General features: G+C 43.5%; 1 protein-coding gene across 3 annotated transcripts in view; it reads right to left on the bottom strand.

Moving 5' to 3' along the window:
* LOC132901468 (alpha-2-macroglobulin-like) overlaps nucleotides 1–17,951 on the bottom strand; it is a 55,310-nt gene that overhangs the window by 24,226 nt on the left and 13,133 nt on the right. For 2 of the 3 annotated variants that reach the window (XR_009656857.1, XM_060943880.1), the window contains exons 4-15: nucleotides 5,852–6,008; nucleotides 5,695–5,747; nucleotides 5,420–5,440; nucleotides 5,110–5,275; nucleotides 4,939–5,023; nucleotides 3,189–3,303; nucleotides 2,974–3,094; nucleotides 1,475–1,584; nucleotides 1,199–1,369; nucleotides 830–1,063; nucleotides 486–698; nucleotides 221–370 (exon numbers count right to left, since the gene is read on the bottom strand). Coding sequence is in view for 2 of the 3 variants with exons in the window: in XM_060943880.1 (XP_060799863.1) it covers nucleotides 221–370; nucleotides 486–698; nucleotides 830–1,063; nucleotides 1,199–1,369; nucleotides 1,475–1,584; nucleotides 2,974–3,094; nucleotides 3,189–3,303; nucleotides 4,939–5,023; nucleotides 5,110–5,275; nucleotides 5,420–5,440; nucleotides 5,695–5,747; nucleotides 5,852–6,008 (1,596 nt within the window). In the remaining variant the exon portion in view is untranslated. The remainder of the gene's footprint in view (nucleotides 1–220; nucleotides 371–485; nucleotides 699–829; nucleotides 1,064–1,198; nucleotides 1,370–1,474; nucleotides 1,585–2,973; nucleotides 3,095–3,188; nucleotides 3,304–4,938; nucleotides 5,024–5,109; nucleotides 5,276–5,419; nucleotides 5,441–5,694; nucleotides 5,748–5,851; nucleotides 6,009–17,951) is intronic. The other variant, XM_060943881.1, reaches the window with a different exon arrangement.

The following is a 17,951-nucleotide window of genomic DNA, read 5'->3' as shown; positions in this document are numbered from 1 at the left end:
AATACCAGATGGACCACTGGAGGTCTCAGTCTCCACTGATCTCTTGCAATGGAAATTAAGCACTGTGCAGCCTAAACCTTAGACATCATATCTCATGAGCCCCTCAGCATTTCTATCCTTGAGAAATAGTTAATATACCTTCCTATCACTAGAAAACATTGCTAAAAGCTTTGTTAGATTTAGACATAACAATCACAAGTTCAGTACATCGTAACTTCACCTTGTCAGAATTTAGGCGTTCTCCAGACTCCAAGATGAACACACTCTGATCCACCACACTGAGACCACACAGTGAACCAGGATGAGCTGTGAGCTCAACAGTGTTCTTCTCACTGGGAACTGCTTTAGAGGGAGAGAACTGTAGCGAAACCTGGAGTCCATGATGAAAACAAATTTGGAGAGGTTTAACAGTTTCATTGCTAAAAATAGGGCAATCAGACTAACTGAATACATGTAAAATTTAATAATGATAATGCTAGCATTACCTTATTTCTGAAACATTTTTCCACGCCAAAATTCTTGCTAGCAGCAATGACGTTCTCACTGGGCAGGACAGAGTATGCCAGAATCTGCACTTGAGGAGCCAGCTCAGCAACAACAGATAGTTTGAATGAGATTTTGCCTTTTCTGACATCTGTAGAGTCTTTCACTTCAACTTTCTCATGCCCATGATGGACTATGGCTCCTTTAGATAAGACCTGAACCAGAGAGTCAAAATATATGATAACTGTCCATTGTGTTAGATTTAGAGCTACTACAATGTAGGTAATGCAGATGGCAGGTAGTAATACAGCTGTCACAAATAAACATTTTCACTGCATGTACCTACCAGGTATATAAGGTCAATGCTGTAATTTTCAGTAGTTTCCCCGACAATATAGTAATTAACGGTTATGGGAATTTCAGCATCACACTTGAATGGTTCCTCTGAGCTCTCTATTGACAGTTCACTGAACACAGGACTGTAAGGTGTGGCAGGTTGGAGCAGCTGTATACGTTTATCATCAGTCGAAAAGAATGGGGTTTTGTATGCAGGGTATGTTTGCTGAGGATAGACACTTGCCTAGATACCAGTGATACAGGAATAATAACAACAATAAAAAAATGTGCTTTACTGCAAGACAGTGTACTGAAAATTGCTATATTGTTCTCTATTTTATTTTCTTGTTTTTAGAGTGCTCAGGTCATCATACCCTACCCTCAATGTTATCTCTGTTGTAGGAGGTTCAGGTGAAGTGACTGAGAAGTTTACCAATCCATTACTACCTGTAGTGAGATTAAGTAGTAACTTTTGATCCCACCGTTCACGTTCTGAAAGGTACACCTTCTTGTTAGGAATTGGTGTTCCACTGAAGGTAGTAACTTTAATCTGTTGATCAGGGAAAAAAGAATTATTGTCACAGTATTGTCAAACATTATAAGCATAAAAGAAATAGCAATAAGCAAACAAAGTTTGAAGAAAAAAAACACCTACTCTTCCTTCTATAAATTTTCCCCGTTCAAAATTTTTTGGTGTATCAAGGATTTCCACTTTACCGATTTGGAAAGAAAGTCTTATCCTTTCAGATTTCTCCAAGGAAATATCTAAGCAAAAAGAAACAAATTGTGGTATGCTGTTATAAAATATAAACGCAAATCTTGTTAAAGGCCTGCCAAAAAAAAAAGTCATGCACTCTAATATTTGGTTGGACCGCCTTTGGCTTTGATTATGGTATGCATTCGCTGTGGCATTGTTTCGATGATCTTATGCAATGTCACAACATTTATTTCAGTCCAGAGTTGTATTAATTTTTCCTTGAGATCTTGTGTTGAGGATGGAAGAGTCAAACCACTGCATAAAGTCTTCTACAGCACACCCCAAAGATTCTCAAATGGGATTAAGTTCAGGACTTTGTGGAGGCCAGTTAATGCATGAAAATGATTCCTCATGCTTTCTGAACCACTCTTTCACAATCTTAGCCCTAATTTTTTGCCTGTGCCATCAGGGAAGAAAAAAAATCCATTGATATGATAACCTGGTCATTCAGTTCATTCAAGTAATCAATTGACTTCATTTTATTGCCCCATAACGTTGCTGAGGCTCAACCTCACCAACTGAAGTAACCACAGATCATAACACTGCCTCCAGAGGCTTGTACAGTGGCCACTATGCATGATGGGTGCATCGCTTCTTGCACTTCCCTTCTTACCCTGACACACCCATCACTCAGGAATAGGGAAAATCTGGACTCATCAGACCACATGACTTTTTTTTTTCTTTCTCCAGTGTCCAATCTTTATGCTCCCTAGGAAATTGAAGCCTTTTCTCCTGATTAGTCTCACTAACAAGTGGTTTTCTTATGACCACACAGTTGTTTAGTACCAATCCTGCGAGTTCTCATCACATTGTGAGTGTGGAAATGGTCTTAATTTCGCTATTAAACATAACCCTGAATTCTACTGTCGATTTGTTTTATGATTTGAGTTCACCAAGCATTTAAGTGCTCTCTGATCATGATCAGTCAGGGTCTTTTTCTAACCACATTTTTTGAAGAAGTTGATGGTTCATTACTATCTCTCCAGGTTTTAATAATGGGTTGGACAGTTCTTAACCCAATTCCAATTATTTCAGCAATCTCCTTAGGTGTTTTCTTTGCTTGATGCAGGCCAATAATTTGACCCTTTTGAAATACAGTAACATCTTTTCCATGAGCACAAGATACATCTTCTGACATGTTTGTTTAAGAAATGAGAAGCTACTCACTGCATCAGTTAGGGTTAAAAGAATTGTTGCCAGCTGAAACACATTAATCACCGCAGTAATTATCCAATCAAAGGCGCTTATGTATTTGCTCATTTAAATCCAAATGGTGACTTTTTTTGGGTTGGGCAGTATATAATAATAAATATAATGTATAACATTAGGAGTCTGTCTGCTCATAGTGCTAGCTTCTGTTTTTTATATTTGTTTTAAATAATCTGTTACTGACTCACCTGTTCCTTCCTCTTTGAGTGTAACAGTAACATGAAGTTGATCTTCAAGCTTCTGTTCAAATTCAGTAGTCAGGAAGATTGATGCATTGATTATAAGAAATGCACAGCCAGTCTGACTTATCTATGGGAACATCCATAAACATATGGTGATAATTATTTCACAAGAGAGCAAGAGAGAGAGAAATGATTGCCTGTTTATAGTGTTACATACATACCTCAACAGTTTCACTCAGACAGGGTGTAATCAACGGTCCCGCATAAAAACTCTGCCTAAATTTCCGGCACACTTGCGCCACTGCTTGACCAGGCACTGGTTGTCCATATGTGTACCTTCATTTCATAGAGTTTCAATACAACATCCATAAATCCTCATATGTAATGATATACAGCATGAGAGCAGGGCTCAACATTAACTTTTTAATCCACTTGTCCACTCAGACAAGCAGCAAGATTTTTCATTTGTCCTGACCATAACCTTTTTTATTACTACCATCAAGTCCAGTGGAATGATGCAGTGTGATGTTTAAATGGACATTCCTCTGCCCAGTTTTTTGTCATGAATTACAAAAATTTCAACTGAAATGAGCGTTTGTGGAAAAAACAGATGCGTGTTCATCAATCTTTTTAATAGTTTCTGCTGTGGTTGTTTTAAAGACTTTCTCGTATTATCAAGTATCAACTGACTATAAAAATGTTAAAAGAACTGTGCATAGTTTTGGCATGTATTGGCTACCGTACCATAAAGAACATGCTTCTTCCTATAGAGATTGGTGCATGCGTCATTCCACCAGACATTAAGGTTCTTATAGAAAACACCAAGTGAGTGAAAAAATCTACTATTCTTAGTCATTTTTCGTTAATCTTTTTTACATTTTTCTTCATGAACAAATGTATAAATAGCCTAGCTACAAATAAAAACACACCTAAGACTGAATCAACAATCTATATGATTATAACCAGGAACAGAAATCTAAGGTGCATCAATTGGACAGCATTGTATGTATTTACTAGTTCAATGAAAGGAAAGTGGTTAACAAAGTTTACCAAAAAGCAGGTATAGTTATGATAATCATTATAATGATTAACTCCTTTTAGTGATTTATAATTTTTCAATAAAACTCAAACTTTAACTGTAACAATAAACAAAAATTATCCAATGCCCCATTATTTTGCATGTGTTGTTATAACCCATTACCTGATATGCAGTTTTAAGAGTTAGACTCAACCAAATTCAAAGCTTCTGGAGGAAATAAAGTTAAATCTTGATTAATCCAGTAAAACTTGAAGTATAAATGGATTTAAAGAAATTAAACTGAAAGAAAACAAGTTGGACATAATAAGGGTGACAGAATCATGTTGTGAATGAAAACAAACTGCAAGTGAGTTTGGCACTGTTGTAAAATTCCCATGAAATATTTTATGACATTTGTGATCATTAATGTGTACCATACAAAAGAAAAATACAATGACTGTCCCAATGAAATGAAGATTCACCACAGATATTTATTTTATTGAGGTATTTGATCGTCATTTCTCCAATTTCGATGAATTCAAAGTTTAATAATCTATAATTAAATATTATGACATGGTTATTTTTACACATGCACCTACTGTACTTGGCTTCCCCAGAATTTCATAAACAATAACACGACTGGATTACTGAGGGGATTGAACTAGATTTGCTGGAACTTTATTGATGTAACTCTTGAATAATTACTATAAAAATGGTGATTTTCAACAAATATTCAACTTGTCCCATTGGACAGGCAGATGCGGATTTGACTTGTCCGGGCCAAACATTTAGTTGTCCTGGACAGTCGGACTATCGTTAATATCGAGCCCTGGAGAGATAAATATCATACACTTGTGTAGTTGTGTCAAGACTATGCAATGCATTTAATAAAACTGAAAATTTAAGAATTTTTTTCAGTTTTTGGAACCCCCCCCCCAAAACTTTATACTTACTTTCCACAAACTTCTATCTTCAGTTCCTCTTCATCGACACTGTGTTGGTCTGGTGCCTTTACTGTAACCTCAAACTTGGGTAAAACTAAAAGTCAAATGCAGTTTATTATGACCATAAATTATGTTGGTTACATCTGTAAAAACTCAGGTGTTACTAGTAATGTCACTTACCATACTTTTCCACCTTAAAATTGTGTGTTATCGTCCTTTTTCCAGTGTCAGCAATTAACCGATAACGTCCTTGTGGTGCCTCAGCATTTAGCTCATGAGAAAGCTGCAGTATCAGACCTGTGGAGGACACGTTCGTCCACTGACCAATCCTGTTCTGATTATTATCCTGTTTGGTTCCACAAAAGATACCCACAATTAGTTCAGTGTTGTGAAGACATTGAAGAAGCATTATACAATATGTACAGACAAAAGCATGCAAATGAATAAGGATGTTATAAAATATGTAATGTTGTGTATGATTCTATCTTACCTGAAGACTCACTGTGCTGTACTGTGGAGTATAAAATAATGCTTTAAAATGTTTTAATTTCCATTATGAAATAATCAAACCACAATACATTGTTTCAACATATTACCGGTATAAACAAGAAAGCTATTGTTTATTCAGTTTAATTTGTTCAACTGCATAAAGTTACACACAGATGGGAGCAACATTGGTTTGTGTTGATGTAAATGACAATGCAGTAACTTGGTATGTCATTAAATAGGAGGCCTTTACATATTGACATAAAACTCTCCTTTTACCTTTTGCTCAAGTGGGATAAAATTAGAATCCAAAGTGACAATTCTGAAATTCACTGTGGAAAAACAAGCATAGTGTGATATTTTGAGCTACACCATCAGTAACAATTAAACTTTTATATAGCTAAAATGAAAATAGTCATTTGCAGGAATCAATCACCTGTTTGGCCTGGATTGTAGATTGGCTTATCAGTCTGAATAAATACCAATGTGTTGTAGGATTTAAACATCACTTTCCTTTTCTCTGTTATCTTAAAATGTTCACCTTTGACTTCTACTTTGATCTCCTGCACTGATTCACCTTCAACCTGTGGAGCCTGTAGAGTTGTTTCCATGTTAAACCACCTCAGTCACATCATTAATAATACATATATACATCGATCAGCCAGAAAATCAAAAACACTTGCAGGTAAAGTGAATTACATTGTCGTTACAGTGGCACCTGTCAAGGGGTGGGATATATTAGGCAGCAAGAGAAGAGTCAGTTCTCAAAGTTGATGTGCCAAAGTGTGCCAAACCTTTCTGTTTTAGCCAGCATTAACTTTTTCAGCAGTTTGTGCTACAGTCGCTCTTCTGTGGGATTGGACCATATGGGCTAGCCTTCGTGCCCCATGCGAATCAGTTAGACTTTAACACCCATGGCTCTGTCACCAGTTCACCAGTTGTTCTTCCTTGGACCACTTTTAGTAGGTACTAACCACTGCATACCGGGAACACACCACAAGATGTGTCATTTTGGAGGTGCTCATACCCGGTCTTCTAGCCATCACAATTTGGCCCTTGTCAAATTCTCTCAGATCCTTATGCTTGCCCAGTTTTCCTGCTTACAACACATCAACTTCAAGAACTGAATGTACTCTTGCTGCCTATATATCCCACTCCCTGACACATGCCATTGTAATGAGATAATCAATGTTATTCACTTCAACTTTCAGTGGTTATAATGTTGATCTATCAGTGGTCATAATGTTATGGTGTATACACACACACACACACAATACATATATACAGTCTAGTACTATGCAAAAGTCTTTGGCACCCCATTATCAAGTTAGTACAAAAAAACATTTTTTGATTTCAACATTAGTTTTCCAGCACAAAATTTTATTTTGGTAGCACCATATTAAGTAAGAGACACTTTTCAGAGGCGGCACGGTGGTGTAGTGGTTAGCGCTGTCGCCTCACAGCAAGAAGGTCCGGGTTCGAGCCCCGTGGCCGGTGAGGGCCTTTCTGTGCGGAGTTTGCATGTTCTCCCCGTGTCCGCGTGGGTTTCCTCCGGGTGCTCCGGTTTCCCCCACAGTCCAAAGACATGCAGGTTAGGTTAACTGGTGACTCTAAATTGACCGTAGGTGTGAATGTGAGTGTGAATGGTTGTCTGTGTCTATGTGTCAGCCCTGTGATGACCTGGCGACTTGTCCGGGGTGTACCCCGCCTTTCGCCCGTGGTCAGCTGGGATGGGCTCCAGCTCGCCTGCGACCCTGTAGAACAGGATAAAGCGGCTAGAGATAATGAGATGAGATGAGACACTTTTCAGACAAAAAAAAAAACATAATGAAGGCTGCTGGGTTTTGCTGCAAAGATATGTGACAGTTAAAGTCTCCAGAAGAACTGTGACTGGTTCTGCAATATGCTCAGTAAAACTTAGAGCTCATTGCCTTATAAAACTGCACTCACTGTACCTGAGACTGCTATTTTTTGAAAGCAAATAGGCGAGCTGGAGCCAATCCCAGCTGACTTCAGGTGAGAGGCGGGGTGCAATCTGGATAGGTTGCCAATCTATCATGGGGCTAGCACAGAAACTAACAACTAGCACATTCACACCTTTAGGCAATTTAGAGTCGTCAATTGACCTAATCCTCATGTCTTTGGACTGTGGGAGGAAAAGAGAGTGCCAGGGGGAAAAAAAAAACCTACACAGGCACGAGGAGAACATGCAAACTCCAAACAAAAAGGTCCCAGGCGACCAGCAGGTTCAATCTCAGAACTTTCTTGCTCTGAGGTGACAGTGTCAACCACTGCACCACCATGGCAAAGGGTCATCATGCCAAATATTGACTTAGTTTCATTTATTACTGTTTACTGCTCTCTATAGTATTATTAAAAATTATAGTGTGATTAATTAATAATTACCAAAGTTATAGTGTCATTTAAAAAAAAATTGAATTTCATTATTTTTAAGGACTCATTGCTTTGGCTCTACAGCATTACTTTGCATGTGCTGAAGAATTTTGCACAGTAGTGTGTGTGGGGGGGGGGGGGGGGGACACACCTGCACATTACACACCAAAGTGTTGCGACAAAGTTGGAAGCAATTGTATCATTAAGATTTTCCTTCACTAAAGAGTCAGCATGATAATGCCCTGTGCACAAATTACAGTGGTGCTTGAAAATTTGTGAACCCTTTAGAATTTTCTATATTTTTGCATAAATATGACCTAACACATCATCAGATTTTCACACAAGTCCTAAAAGTAGATAAAGAGAACCCAGTTAAACAAATGAGACAAAATATTATACTTGCTCATTTATTTATTGGGGAAAATGAGCCAATATTACTGTACATATCTGTAAGTGGCAAAAGTATGTGAACTTTTGCTTTCAGTATCTGGTGTGACCCCCTTGTGCAGCAATAACTGCAACTAAATATTTCCGGTAACTGTTGATCAGTCCTGCACACTGGCTTGGAGGAATTTTAGCCCATTCCTCTGTACAGAACAGCTTCAACTCTGGGATGTTGATGGGTTTCCTCACATGAACTGCTCGCTTCAGGTCCATCCACAACATTTCGATTGGATTAAGGTCAGGACTTTGACTTGGCCATTCCAAAACATTCACTTTATTCTTCTTTAACCATTCTTTGGTAGAATGACTTGTGTGCTTAGGGTTGTTGTCTTGCTGCATGACCCACCTTCTCTTGAGATTCAGTTCATGGACAGATGTCCTGACATTTTCCTTTAGAATTTGCTGGTATAGTTCAGAATTCATTATTTCATCAATGATGGCAAGCCGTCCTGGCCCAGATGCAGCAAAACGGGCTCAAACCATGATACTACCACCACCATGTTTCACCATAAGGTTATTATGCTGGAATGTAGTGTTTTCCTTTCTCCAAGCATAACGCTTCTCATTTAAACCAAAAAGTTCTATTTTGGTCTCATCCGTCCACAAAACATTTTTCCAATAGCCTATGGCTTGTCCATGTGATCTTTAGCAAACTGCAGACTAGCAGCAATGTTCTCTTTGGAAAGCAGTGGCTTTCTCCTTGCAACCCTGCCGTGCACACCATTGTTGTTCAGTGTTCTCCTGATGGTGGACTCATGAACATTAGCCAATGTGAAAGAGGCCTTCAGTTGCTTCGAAGTTACCCTGGGGTCTTTTGTGACCTTGCCATCTATTACATGCCTTGCTCTTGGATTGATCTTTGTTGATCGACCAATCCTGGGGAGGGTAACAATGGTCTTGAATTTCCTCCTGGTGGAGTCCAAACTCTTTAGAGATGGTTTGTAACCTTTTCTAGCCTGATGAGCATAAACAACACTTTTTCTGAGGTCCTCAGAAATCTCCTTTGTTCGTGCCATGACACGTGTTGTGAAGATCAGATTTTGATAGATCCCTGTTCTTTAAATTAAACAGGGTGCCCACTCACACCTGATTGTCATCCCATTGATTGAAAACACCTGACTCTAATTTTACCTTCAAATTAACTGCTAATCCTAGAGGTTCACATACTTTTGCCACTCATAGATATGTAATATTGGATCATTTTCCTCAATAAATAAATGACCAAGTATCATATTTTTGTCTCATTTGTTTAACTAGGTTCTCTTTATCTACTTTTAGGACTTGTGTGAAAATCTGATGATGTTTTAGGTCATTGTGGCAGCGGGAGCGTGGTCAAGTGTCGGTCTGTGAATGGAGGGCAGAGTCAGGGAAGGTAAGTGGTAAAATCACTGCACCTGATGGGAATTAACCTGTATTTGTGTGTCTTCCCCAGTGACCGTGCCCTATAAGAGGAGAGAGCAGAGGAAGGGGGCTCTCCCCCAACCTGAACACTTGTGTGTGTGCCTGGGAGAGTGTGTGTAAAAGCTGAAAAGCTAAAAATAAAGTGGTTTTGAGAACTCAGTTCTGGCCTGCTGTGCTTCTGTGCTCCACCCACCTGGTCTGATTCTACAGTGGTGCTGAAACCCGGGACGGAGTGCAGAAGAGAACAGCTCCATGGAGTCCTCCCCCCTTCAAGGACCTGATCCATGCCCTCGCCACGGCCCAACATAGCCAGCACCAGGCGCTGATCGCCCTCCGGAAGGAGCAGGAACAACGGTTCGAAGCCCTGGTGCTGGCGCAGCAGGAAGATCGCCAGGCGTTCTGGCACCTACTCGCGTCAGCGGGGCCCATGATCACCACCGCCGCGGACCCTCCCCACCTCACCCTAATGAAGTGGGGTCATCATGCGGACCCATAAGCCTTCCTCGCTCTTTTTGAGCAGGCAGAAGAGGCATGGGGTTGGCCGGTGGAACAGCGTGCGGCGCGCCTCCTCCCTCTGCTAACAGGCGAGGCGCAGCTGACCACGCTACAGCTCCCCGCCGACAGCCAGCTGGTCTATGTGGACCTCCGCAGGGCTGTCCTCCAATGTGTGGGTCGCACCCCGGAACAGCAACGGCAGCGCTTCCGCGTGCTGCACCTGGAGGAGGTCGGCCGGCCGTTCACGTTTGGCCAGCAACTCCGGGACGCCTGCCGGCAGTGGCTGAGGGCCGACAACCGCGGTGCCAAGGGAATCATTGACCTGGTGGCGCTGGAACAATTCGTTGCCCAACTTCCGGAAGGAACAGCAGAGTGGGTCCAGTGCCATCGCCCGGCCTCGCTGGATCAGGCCACCGAGCTGGCGGAGGACCATATGGTGGCCGTTCCGATGGCAGGACAGCGTGTCTCCTCTTCTCCCCTCTCTTCTCTCTCTCCCTCTGCTCCCCATCCTCGCCCCATTCCCTCACCACGGAGGCGGGGGCCAGCTCCACCCCAGCTGGCCCGCCACACCCGCGGTGCCCTACCGTTTCCTACTTCCTTGTCTGTGTCTTATCCCCTTCAGGTGAGTGATGTCCGGAACACCAGTGCATAGGGAGAGCCTGGGCTGGTATGCTGGCGCTGCGGGGAACCGGGGAACCTCCAGCATCAGTGCTCAGTGATGGAGGTGGGCGCGGTGGTCTGGATCCCCGACATGCCAGGGACCGCCCTTGATCGGGCTGGAGCGTATCGCATACCGGTAGTGCAGCAGATTAGTGTAAGAATCTTTCACTTTGTGATACAAGCATGAAATTTGGCACAAATCATCTTCTAGACCGACTTTACCCAAAAATCCCGTTAGCCACGCAAAAAAAAACCCAACAACAATATAGCCGCCATTTTCCAAGATGGTCGCCCTTCCACAGTATGTGATTTTTGTCTCTATTATGATTGGATAATCCATTTTTAATGATCTTGGAGTCTAAAAATAGGTTTTTGAGTATGGGAAATTCAGTTCTGCATTTAGAAATTCTAAATTGTGGTATATTATGAAGATAAAAAACAAATGAATTGCATAAATAGTGTATTTTGGCACTGAATTCGACACCTATTGGGCTAGTTGGTAGAGTATTGTCTTGGAATGGCAAATTGCATAGATTGCAACTAAAATGAATCATCACATTTGCAGGCACACAGCTGTGTACATCTAAGGCCAAAGCGGTAGCATTTGCACCTTCCAAAGCATTCAGTCTTGCACCTGCATTTTGTCAACTGTTGACAGCTCTGGGCTATTGGTGGGAGTGTTGCCCAAACTATTTTCCAAATTTCACCTTCTTTTCACCAACCCCAGTTGGCTGGGCTCTCTGTATGCATTTGACATAAAGTTGCTTGGGCCCAGATGCAGGCAGCTTGATAAGTGTCTCTTCCTGGTCTTTGAATGTACAGACATCCCTATGTGAACAGGGAATGGCGTTTCACGATCTTTTGAATGCCTTTGAGTCACAGCACCTTCTTTGTACTTCGAGAAGCAGTTATACTGAAGAAGCTGAGCCATAGCCAGGTCTGTCTTGGTTGCTCCAAACCTCAGCTGAGATTTTATGTCAGCCCCATGTTCAATCATACAGACAAACTGAAGCAAAGCTTGAGGTACTGAGTCAGTTGCAGAGCACTCATGGAAATTACCCTCAAACTTGCACTTATGGTCAACCATTTGCCTTTGAACTATTTTGGCAGCAGTGGCAAGAATAATAGCATCAGAATAGTTTGATGCATCTGACATAACTGGACCAATGTCTTTTCTGAATGCCAGAAGAACATCTCTTCCTTTCTTGAATGCTTCCAGCTCAGGAATCTCTGCCAAAAGCCTGTCTTTCAATCTGGTGGCATTTACATCTGGGATGTCTGTTACAAATTGTTGAAGCCTCTGCTTGTACAGGTTAACCAGCTCTGCAAGTCGAAAAACAACAGGCTCATCCCTGTTGTTTCTATTCTCAGTTACATAAGTAAGCAACTCTGAGAACACCAGTGGGAGTGCTTCCTTTTCTGGTGACATTCCATTTTTGTCTTGGTTTTCTGCTGATAACAGATGTGCCCTCTCTCGGTTATGCTGTGTTCACATATATACTGGTACGATAGTGGTATAACTGTATCGATACAAAGTATACCGGTACAGTTTAGTGCATCTGTCCACACTAGCGAGAAATGTTTGTGGTTTTCTTTCACGGTAGTTGAAATGCGCGTGCGCGAAATGTTTCCATGGTTACCGAGTAACTTCCTTCCAAGAATATGGCGGATGAAACGTGTGTGTGCTTTTTGTTGTCAATGTACAGTCTGTATTTCTGGTGGTCATTTATTCAGTCGAATCGTATAAAACGCGCGAGGCAGTTAAGAAAGAAACAAAGAAAACGAATCTCCGTTCTTCACTATTTTATTCAGCGAAGACATCGATTGAGGTGTGTGACTTTGCGCATGCACATTATATTTGTATCGATACAGAACTGCTTCATCTGTCCACACTACAGCGAAGTGCTACAGTACCGATACTGTTCCAGTACGAAACCCATACATTTGTGGGTTTCGTACCGATACAGTTATACCGCTACAGTACCGGTATAGTTGCTAGTGTGGACAGGTGTTGCGGTACGAAAGTAGTATCGTATCGGTACAAAATCCCTAGTGTGGACAGGGTATTATACAGAGCTGATAAACAGGAGGAATGATACTTCAACTCCTGTGCTACTACATCTCCACCACTCAAAAGAGCGAGAAGTTTACAATCACTCAGGTTACGAGCACATTTATTGAGTCTGTCATTCAGCTGCATGGTCATTGCCTGCTGCAGTTCAGAAAGGTTCCATCTTTTCACAAAGGAAACACTGCTGCACTTCAAGGGTAGTTCTTCGCATTTTTGAGTGTTCCTCATCAGGGTCATTCTGGACACCTGCTGCCCTTTTTCTTGCACGCTCAAGCTTGCCGTTACTGAACATCAAACGGCAGCTTTGGTGATATTTTGCATTATTCCTTCACAGTGTGTCTTCAGTACCACCTCCATCATCCAATCGCGACACGTCTAACCTGATTGGCAGCTGATTAATTGCTTGAAAGAGTGGTAAATTTGTGGCAATCATAGAATAACCATCAAGACTGCAAGGATAATGTGTTGGAGGAGTTTTCAATTCTTCCTTTTTATCTGTCTGACAAAGACAACATTTTGTCCAGTCAGTTTGAGATACACCACTCAGCAGATTGGAAGTGGACATTTTGTGTGACGGTTTAGGCCGAGGGGCTATCCTTTTACCACCCAACTGTAAAAAACTGTGGAAATACCTAAGCACATTGAAGTATGGGATACAACTAGGTTCAAACATCAGTGCTCTACACCTAGCCCAATCGTTCATCCAGTGCCATTTAAGTCCCATGCGATCTGTACACCATCTGGGTAATTAAAGCCCCATTACCCTTGGCTCGGCTATCCCGCGCTGGCACATCCTGTCAATTCAGGTGTGGCTATCTAACTACAATACTACAACTATCTAGACTAGGCCTACTAGTTTGTGTATATACAGGGCTGATTAGATAGCATTTAGGATACTAAACTATACTGTAACTACAGTGAGTCCTATAGTTAGTACACTACAACTAGTGAGTATAGTACTTAGCTGACACCGAACCCCATGCTGAGTCTCACAGCTATGATGTCACCAGTGTGCCCTGGTTGTGCTTTGACATCACTCTCTTATAAAAAGAACATCAATTGAGATTGATTACAATATTTTTACGTGGATAAAGATCATTTGGACCTTGGACTTTTACTACTTTTTAAAATCGCATTTCTAATCAACTTATGATGGAAACTGAGAATTTGAGTTTAAAATACCTGTTGTCTTGGATTTGCTTTGGCACTAATGAATGTGTCATGCCAAATTGTATATAATGTGATGCCCAGAACATCACAATATGTCCATACATCAATTTCTACACTGAAAACCTTTACTTTCCATTTAACATGGCGGCCATCTTTAAAAATGGCCGCCATCTTGGATTTTCAGGCGGCTAAGAGGCTTTTCTAAAAAAGTGGGTCCTTATCATTGTTCATGCCAAATTTGGTGCTTGTATCACAAAGTGAACGATTCTTCTGGAATATTGACTTAATCTGCTGCACTACGGTGAGTATCCAAGGGGGTACGTATCAAGCTTTGGTGGACTCCGGCTGTAATCAGACCTCCATCCACCAAAGCCTGGTGCAAGACGAGGCATTGGGGAGAGCACAATTGGTGAAGGTGTGTGTGCACGAGGATGTTCACAACTACCCTTTAGTGTCGGTCCACATTCTATTTAGAGGGGAAAAATTTAGAGTAAAGGCGGTGGTTAATCCTTGCCTTACCTGCTCGATAATTCTGGGGACTGATTGGCTGGGATTTAGGGAATTAATGACGCATTTAGTGAAGAGTGGAGCCTGCCATAGTTTAGCGAGGGGAGGTCCCAGAGTGGCATTGGCGGGAGCAGCTGTCACAGAGCCGTCTATGTCATCACCGTGTCAGAGTGAGGAGCAGCCTGCTCCTCCTCCCTCTCTCAGAGATTCCCTTATGGATTTACTGTTAGAGCAGTTGCGAGACGAGACTCTGCGGCACGCGTTTGGCCAAGTGAGAGTAATCGATGGTCAAACTCTCCAGCCAAAACGCCACACCATCCTTCCCCTATTTTTCCATTATTAAGGATAGATTATACCGAGTGATGCAGGACACTCAGACTAAGGAACCAATAACACAGCTTTTAATCCCAAAGAGCTCACTTTAATCCCATGGCCGGACACTTAGGGCAGGATAAGACACTAGCCCAAATAATGGCCCGGTTCTATTGGCCAGGGATTCGGGGCGATGTCCGTAGGTGGTGTACGGCATGCCATGAATGCCAGTTAGTAAATCCCGCAGCCATTCCAAAAGCGCCTTTGCGCCCGCTGCCATTAATTGAGACCCCGTTCGAAAGAATTGGGATGGATCTCGTCGGGCCATTAGATCAGTCAGCATGAGGATATTGCTTTATTTTAGTTCTGGTGGACTATGTAACGCGATATCCAGAAGCAGTGCCTCTTCGCAATATCTCAGCATGTAGTATTGCAAAAGCACTCTTCCGCGTCATCTCCCAAGTCGGAATCCCCAAAGAGATTCTGACTGATCAAGGCACTACGTTTATGTCACGCACACTGCATGAGCTGTATGGGTTACTGGGAATTAAGCCTATCCGCAACAGCGTTTATCACCCACAAACGGATGGCTTAGTCAAACAGTTTAAATCGCACCCTCAAGAATATAATTAGGAAATTTGTAAGCGAAGACGCACGCAACTGGGATAAATGGCTCGAGCCCCTGTTATTCGCAGTGTGAGAGGTCCCGCAAGCCTCCACAGGGTTCTCCCCATTCGAATCATTATACAGGCGTAAGCCGCGTGGCATTCTAGATGTGCTGCGTGAAAATTGGGAGGAGGGACCTTCAACTAGTAAAAACGAAATTCAATACGTTATCGACCTGCGCGCCAAACTCCACACACTCACGCACCTAACCCAGGAGAATTTGCGGCAGGCCCAAGAACGTCAAGTCCGTCTGTACGACAGGGGCATGAGCCTTAGGGAATTCACACCAGGAGATAAGGTACTCGTGTTGCTGCCCACGTCAAGCTCCAAATTGATCGCCAGGTGGCAAGGACCCTTTGAGATCACACGGCGAGTCGGGGACATTGACTATGAGGTGAGGCGAACAGACAGGGGTGGGGCGCTACAGATTTACCACCTCAATCTGCTAAAACACTGGAACGAGGAGGTCCCCGTGGTGTTGGTGTCGATGGTTCCGGAGAAGGTGGAGCTGGGGCTGGAGGTTCAAAAAGTAAAATGGACATCGCCCACCGCTCCGGTCCCCTATGGAGACCAACTCTCCCAGACCCAGCTCACGGAGGTCGCCCAGTTGCAGACAGAATTTTCTGACGTGTTCTCGCCCCGCTCAGCTGCACCGACCTCATAGAACACCACATTGAGATGCCCCCGGGGGTAGTAGTACGCAGCCGCCCTTACAGACTGCCCAAACACAAAAAAAAGGTGGTTCAGGAAGAACTTGAGGCCATGCTCAAAATGGGCATCGTTGAGGAGTCCCACAGTGACTGGAGCGGCCCAGTGGTCTTTGTTCCCAAGGCCGACGAGTCGGTCCAATTCTGTGTGGACTATAGAAAAGTCAACGTGGTGTCTAAATTTGACGTGTACCCAATGCCTCGTATTGATGAGTTGCTCGATCGACTAGGCACGGCTCATTTTTATTCGACACTGGATTTGACAAAGAGATATTGACAGATCCCCTTGACTCCTCTATCCCGAGAAAAAACAGCCTTTTCCACACCATTTGGCTTATATCAGTTCGTCACACTTCCTTTTGGGCTGTTTGGGGTGCCCGCTATGTTCCAGCGGCTTATGGACAGGGCCCTCCACCCCCATGCCACCTACGCGGCCGCCTGTTTGGACGATATTATTATTTACAGTAATGACTGGCCGTGGCACTTAGAATACTTGAGGGCCATCCTTAGGTTGCTGAGGTGAGCGGGTCTCACAGCCAACCCGAAGAAGTGTGCGATTGGGCAGGTGGAAGTACGGTATCTGGGTTTCCACTTGGGCAATGGGCAGGTGCATCCCCAATTAATAAGACAGCAGCGATTGCGGCCTGCCCGAGGCCCAAGACCAAAAAGGGGGTGAGACAGTTCCTGGGGCTGGCTGGCTACTATCGTAGGTTTATACCTAATTATTCGGACGTCACCAGCCCGCTGACTGAACTCACTAAAAAGGGAGCACCAGATCCGGTCCAGTGGACGGAGCAATGCCAGCGGGCTTTCTCTGAGGTAAAGGCTGCACTGTGTGGGGGGCCACTGTTACACTCCCCTGCCTTTTCTTGCCCCTTTATTTTGCAGACGGACACGTCGGACAGAGGGCTGGGGGCTGTTCTGTCCCAGGAGGTGGAGGGGGAGGAATGTCCCGTGCTGTACATCAGCCGGAAGCTGTCGGTGCGCGAGGGCAGGTAGAGCACAATAGAAAAGGAATGCCTCGGCATCAAGTGGGCAGTCCTTGACCTCTGCTACTACCTGCTGAGGCACCCTTTCACCCTCTGTTCGGACCACCACCCCTGCAGTGGCTCCACCACATGAAGGATGCCAATGCGCAGGTCACCCGTTGGTATCTGGCACTCCAGCCATTTAAATTCAAAGTGGTCCACAGGCCAGGGGTGCAGATGGTCGTGGCGGATTTCCTCTCCCTTCGGGGGGGGGGGGGGGGGGGGGGGGGGGGGGGAGTTGGCTGCAGGCCGGACGGCTTCTAGGCCTGAGTCGGGCGGTGGGGATATGTGGCAGCGGGGGCGTGGTCAAGCATCGGTTTGTGAATGGAGGGTGGCGTCAGGGAAGGTAAGTGGTAAAATCACTACACCTGATGGGACTTAACCTGTGTTTGTGTGTCTTCCCCAGTGACCGTGCCCTATAAGAGAAGAGGAAGAGCAGTGGAAGGGTGCTCTCCTCCAACCAGAACACTTGTGTGCATGCCTGGGAGAGCGTGTGTAAAAGCTGAAAAGCTAAAAATAAAGTGATTGAGAACTCAGTTCTGGCCCGCCATGCTTCTGTGCTCCACCCACCTGGTCTGATACTACAGTCATATTTATGCAGAAATGTAGAAAATTCTAAAGGGTTCACAAACTTTCAAGCACCACTGTAGGTCCAAGCATGGTTTGCCAAGGTTGGAGTGG

This window comes from Neoarius graeffei, chromosome 17 (genome assembly GCF_027579695.1).
Source record: "Neoarius graeffei isolate fNeoGra1 chromosome 17, fNeoGra1.pri, whole genome shotgun sequence".
Classification (NCBI taxonomy): Eukaryota; Metazoa; Chordata; class Actinopteri; order Siluriformes; family Ariidae; genus Neoarius; species Neoarius graeffei.
This window is presented reverse-complemented; position numbering and strand designations above follow the sequence as displayed.